General features: G+C 41.8%; 1 protein-coding gene across 1 annotated transcript in view; it reads left to right on the top strand.

Annotated features, from left to right (window-relative positions):
* The first annotated feature begins 3,640 nt into the window (after window positions 1-3,640).
* Window positions 3,641-5,970, top strand: part of LOC119336848 (65-kDa microtubule-associated protein 1-like) — a 4,951-nt gene continuing 2,621 nt past the window's right edge. The window contains exons 1-4 of the mRNA XM_037608931.1: window positions 3,641-3,829; window positions 4,873-4,957; window positions 5,143-5,352; window positions 5,561-5,818. Coding sequence (XP_037464828.1) covers window positions 4,886-4,957; window positions 5,143-5,352; window positions 5,561-5,818 — 540 coding nt within the window. The 5' untranslated portion in view covers window positions 3,641-3,829; window positions 4,873-4,885. The remainder of the gene's footprint in view (window positions 3,830-4,872; window positions 4,958-5,142; window positions 5,353-5,560; window positions 5,819-5,970) is intronic.

Genomic DNA, 5,970 nt, shown 5'->3' with positions numbered 1-5,970 from the left:
TTCCCTTCTACCCACACATGTACCATGGTACTCTTATGAAAGTCGATATGCAGCCCCGAGAAGTCAGAGAAAGCCTTGAGGATATTCTTGATAATGCAGGCTTGTTGTACATCCCCTCAGAAAATAATGTGAGTATCGTCCGCGTATTGAAGCACCGGAAACATGCTACTAGCACCTAGATGGTGTACCAAGCTGCCATTCTAGAGATCCCCATTCCACGTTGCATACCGGTGTCTGTGTGCGGGGTGGTGTGAAGAGTGGGTGCAGGTGGCCAAGTTCGACACAAGTAGATACCCACAACATTGCAAGTTCAACACACGGTCCCGGACAGCGGGCGTATCTTGTGACACGGTTATGTCCTGTCTTGGTTCGCACCCATTATCTCTTTTATCTTAACATGCATACATGTCAGCTCATCAAAGACTCACCATAACATGGGTGAGAGTTTTTCCACTATTAGTTGATCTCCACTATTTTTATTTATCCCAACATGCACATATCCCCACCTTACCACACATGTAACCTCATTAAAGGGTCCACTCAACATGCATGTGGTTTTCTTTCTATTATGTTATTCCACTTATATTCAACAAATATTTTTAAACTATACAATAATCAAATAAAATATACAGTATGCATTTTTAGTTTTATATCATATATTATAAATTCAATTATTCATGTTTCATACAACCAAAACACGTTGAAATATGTTGGAACTGTTTCTTGCAATGATGTGCAGGGTATCATACGGAGGGAGTATGAGTTTTGCATGTGCGTCTGCAGGGTGGGTGAGGTATTAACTATTCGTCGGTAACTTTTTGGCACGTTGACTATTATCGCCATCGTCCTCCCCCTCGTGCCCCGTCGACCTGCCGTCCAACATCGACCGACATCATCCACGACCAGCGTCTCTGCCACCCTGATCGTCCCTCTAACCATCATCCCTCTACTATTGCACTATCACTCACGCCGTTCCATTTTTACCCCTCCTTAAGATCATAAAAGTGATTGAGCAAGTCTATGACTCACTGTCTTTTCCATGTCTATTTCAATATATTAAAAAATCACTAGTTGTTTGGAATATTTTTTTCGGTCAAAGCCATTCGAAATATTTAACTGAATTTCATACTAATTGGTTGTTGGAAAATACCTCTAGTAGCCAATGTACTTATGACGTATTAGTTGTGTTTCATTATGTCCTAACTCATCTATAATTTCATTTTGATACATGATAATTTGTGTTTTCATGTTTTTCATAAGAAATTATGTCATATGTATTTAGTAAAAAGGTTTACGTGTATTTATTGTCAAAATGTGGATGTAACTGAAAACCTGAAACAAACTTTCTCAGTTTGATTTAAATTTTATGATGATTCATACTTGAAGGCTCGAAATGACATGCAAAATTATATGGTTTCATGGTGTTTTCCCGTATCAGCAATGTTGAATTGTAGGTAAGAAAACATGTAAAATTTAATAGAAAATATGTACTTATAAATTGGTAGAATTGTCCTTATACATGTTTCCGTTATCACATTCGAACTTCTCTGCGCGGAGTTACAAGCCAATGTAAATATACGAGTCAAGTCAGAGGAATCCAAACAATTCCAATCCAACTCACCTAATGAATCATGCATTTACTCAGGATAATCAAATCCAGTCGTAATAGCACACTAAATAACACATTAGCAAATAAAACACTGGGCATTGATCATGCTGCTTGGTAATATCAAATCTTAGTAGATTTACGCGTGAACATTCAAGGTACAATGATTGGTTGGATTTCCTGCAATATGTCTTATCACATATTGTGATGTTTTATGATTTTCATGATTCTAATGAAATTATTTGAATTTCCAAGGTATTCAGTAGCACCTTTTATGATTCAATGCCTTAAACATTTCCTTGACACGGCTCCAAAACTGAATATGATAAATATTAACTTAATCAATGCTTGCACGATGAACTACAGTAGCACGTCCTATAAATAAACAGACACAATGTAGGTATCTTACCTGTGCATTAGTAATCGTGAGGTTTGCCCGGCTCCAGCAAGGGAGGGGCGATGATAGCGGCGCGTCTTCGGCTCGCTTTAGTGGTTGTAGTCATCACTAAGTGGACCTGGTTGTAATTTTTATTACCTCAGGTGTTCTTTGTACTGTCATGATTGAAGAAGAATAGATTGGAAGTTTCTCACGCAAAAAATCATGCGTCGAAGTCTAGTTTTATTTTTTTTATTGCTATAAAAAGTCTTACATTTTAGATTATTGAAAAAACACATGGTTGCGTTGTGCTAACCATGTGATTCTCCAAGGTATTGTTTAGTTTATTATTGGTAATAGATAATGTTGAGCTGGCCACAATAAATTTGATGAGAAGTTAGCAAGCAATGAACAAGGATGATAGAAGTCAAATTTGCAACCATTTTTTTAGATAAGGCAAGACGTTTTCCGTTTACTTTCTCATGACTTGAAGTTGAATAAACAATGCAAAAGTCAGGCGCCCTAAAAAAATAAAAAAGAAGAAGTAGAAAATGTTAAAGCTCTTAATTGTTTAGTTTAACACCAGGAAGGGTCACAAAGGCCCATATGCTTTTATTTGGTCAAAGTAGTGGCATACAACATCAACACAAAAGACTCTACAGAAAAGTGGCAATGACAAATAGGTCCGGAAGTTCTATAAAGAAGACTCCAGATAGAAAAATAAAAATGTGATCGATGGCCAGGAGAAATGATTTTTGCGGCCCTTTGGCCGAGAATGCGATGGGTCGTGGGAAAAAGCCGACCAACTAACATGGGTGCCATGGCTCCTCCAAACCAACCGTCGGTGGTGAACAGGAACCCGATCGTGAGCCGTCAGCTTGATGGCAAGGTTTCTTCTCGCACGCCATGTCACCTTATTATTGAAGAACAACCGGGGGAGGAGAACGGAGCAACGACAGCCGAAGCACAGTACACCATGGATCCCGACCAAAGAGTCCCAACATAGGATTGAACAGCTAGTCCTTTATGCACCTTCGTTGTTCTGTTGTCAACACGAGCCCGAGGGAGAGGAGCACTGGGCGCTATGTTATTCATCGGAGAGAAGAGTACTAAAAATAAACCTACTACAACTACCAACCAGACCTCTCCCCGCCTCATTGTCGGCCACCATGGCCGCCGAAGATGGGATTGAGAGAAACCGATGACCGAGGTGGAAGGAGGGATTAGAAGTTAGGGGGCGGCAAAGGAGTTAGTCTCAACACGGAAGGTAGTCCATAAAGTCCGATTGAATCACTAACTCTTCATAGACGTTCTTAACTTGTCTGGTATGCATATGTCGAGCATGGACACCACACCATTCGAAGGTGCAGGAACCATGGTCGCACCTCCCATTCTGTATGGATCATCTTGGTCACTTTGGCTATCCAGACTGCGTGAAATGATATACTTCATTATAAAACGTTTTAAGTCACTATTTTAGTGATCTAAAACGTCTTATATTTGTGTATAGAGCGAATTTGTAATACTCAAAGGAATTCAACCAAACCTATATATCAGGACAAAAGGAAAAGCATACGCAGGGTTCCAAACCAAAACAATTTCCCTTTTTTATTCCGACCCCCCGCACTTTTCACCCCACACGCCGTTTTCTCTTCTCCCTGTCGTCCGCCTCCTCACTCTCCCCTTTGACTCCGCCCCTCCCCCTCCTCTCTCTCTCTCTCTCTCTCTCTATCTCTCTCCTGGTGGCCGTCACCTCACGCGCACCCCGCGGTTGCAGAAACCGGAAGCCTCGTCGCCAGAGCACGAGGCCCAGAGGAAGCAAGAACCCTAGCCCGGGCAGCACCAAGGTGAGGACGCCCCCGCGCCGCCATTGTCTCCCCCCTGGTCGCCCCCCCTCCCGCGGCGCTTCTCTGGTTTCCCGTCGCCTCCGCGGCGATCTCCGCCCGAAATGGGCGCTCCTGGGGTTTCTTGGCGATTGGACTAGGGGTCAGGGGTGGTTTCTTGGTCCCGTAGGTGGTTTCTTTCTAGGGATTTACTCCGGATTCCGTGGGGTTTGGGGAGGGTTTTGTCGGGTTTCTTGATTTTTTTTTCTTGCGCGGCGCTCGGGTTGGTCATTTCAGCGATTTCGTTGTGTTCTCGAGCGTCCGGTTGCCTGTTTGCAACTCTGAAGGGTCAGATTGGATCTCTGGGTGCAAGAACTCGCCGGAAATTTTGGACTTTTTCTTTTGGAATTTAGGAGCTTCAACAGAATCGGGTAATTTTGCCGCAGTCGGCTGCTGGAATAGCTCGTATGCCTAGAAATTCCAAGGAGGTCGTTATGGTTTTCTTGTTAATGTTCTTTGTGGAGAATTGTTAAATCTAGTGCCAAATATTATCGCCAGATGGAATTTACTGTTCAGAATCTGAATGCTGCAACATTATCTGAACGTCCATAAATGTATGGTTGAAGTGACGCAAGGCATGCGTGGGTCAGCAGATGAATGTATCAGAATGGCACCATTTCTTGAAAGTCTGGGAAGGTCTATGAGAGAATTCTTCTGGCAGAATTGTGTGCCATAGTCTGTATTGTGTAGTCTTGCCCATCTATCTTTATGGATTCGAGTAGCTTATGTTTGCAACTGCTATCGAAGTGATTCAGTCTGCTTTAAGAGTATCACAACAATAAATTTCGTGGTATTTAGTTTGTACAATAAATTATTTGCTAATGGTCTAAAATTGCATCATACCATGAAAATTCAGGCTTTAGTTTCATTGTTTTTCTTCTGTTTGGGTGTGACAGATGTAGCTTCATTGTTTGTGTAATGTGTGTCGCTTTGAATCATGATAGTTTCAGAGTTAAATTTGCCCTGAAATCTTGTATATGCATGATCACCTATGGCCGTCATTGCAGATTTTGACCTAAAATGGGAGTGGCTGGTCACAACGATCCTTTGTTAGGTGAAACCACATGTGGGTCTTTGCTGCAGGAACTACAGGTGCTTTGCCAACTCTCCCTCCCTCTAAGAATTATCATTTGTTTCCTTGCACTTTTTGAGAGGTAAATTGAAAACAATGGCAACACAAATACCATTTCAACTCCTTTGCATCAAGAAGAGTGAACATATCATGTTTAAGCAGGAAGATACCAGGTTTTATTAGTAACTGGTTTGTGTTATTTCAGCTGATATGGGATGAGGTTGGTGAGAGCGATGATGACCGCGACAAGATGTTACTTCAGCTAGAGCAGGAATGCTTAGATGTTTACAGGAGAAAGGTTGATCAGGCTTCTAGTTCCAGGGCTCGTCTTCTTCAACAACTTGCCAACTCCAAATCCGAGCTTACTAGACTCCTTTCTTCGCTGGGAGAACTGTCTATTTCTGGCGTTATAGTTGTAAGTATCTGGGAATAGCCCCCCCAACTCCCATCTCAACCTAGGTCCTTTGTATATACATGCTACCCAACTATACTTAGTTGATACTCCGTACTTAATGGTTTGTCGTACATTATTTTACTTCTGCATTTCTGCTAGAGTTTATCTTCAAGTATAATATCTCTTCCGCTAATATAGTACATATTGTCCCCTTTCTCCTGATTTACAGCCTGACAAGACAACTGGTACAATCAAGGAGCAACTAGCAGCGACATCACCATTCTTGGAACAGCTCTGCAGGAAAAGAGAGAAGAGGGTGAAAGAGTTTGCTGATGTTCAACTCCAAATTCAAACAATACGTGGTGAAATTGCGGGTACTCTACAAGTTGGTGACCACTTGGAAATGCCCCATGTCAACGAGGATGATCTTTCAATGAAGCGATTAAATGAATTTCTTTTTGAACTACAAGCACTTCAAAAGGAAAAGGTTGGTACTGATTCCATAGTTTGCTCTGCACAAGAACTGGTTCTGTTCTGTTCATGTGCCAATGTTCCAAACATCAAAGCTCGCTGGAGCCTGAAGGCATTTTATGTTTGTGCAGTACACATAATTTTGAATGTTTGCATAATCAATATCCC

This window comes from Triticum dicoccoides, chromosome 7B (genome assembly GCF_002162155.2).
Source record: "Triticum dicoccoides isolate Atlit2015 ecotype Zavitan chromosome 7B, WEW_v2.0, whole genome shotgun sequence".
In the NCBI taxonomy this organism is placed as follows: domain Eukaryota; kingdom Viridiplantae; phylum Streptophyta; class Magnoliopsida; order Poales; family Poaceae; genus Triticum; species Triticum dicoccoides.
Note: the sequence above shows the minus strand (reverse complement) of the source record. Positions and strands in the feature narration are given on the sequence as shown.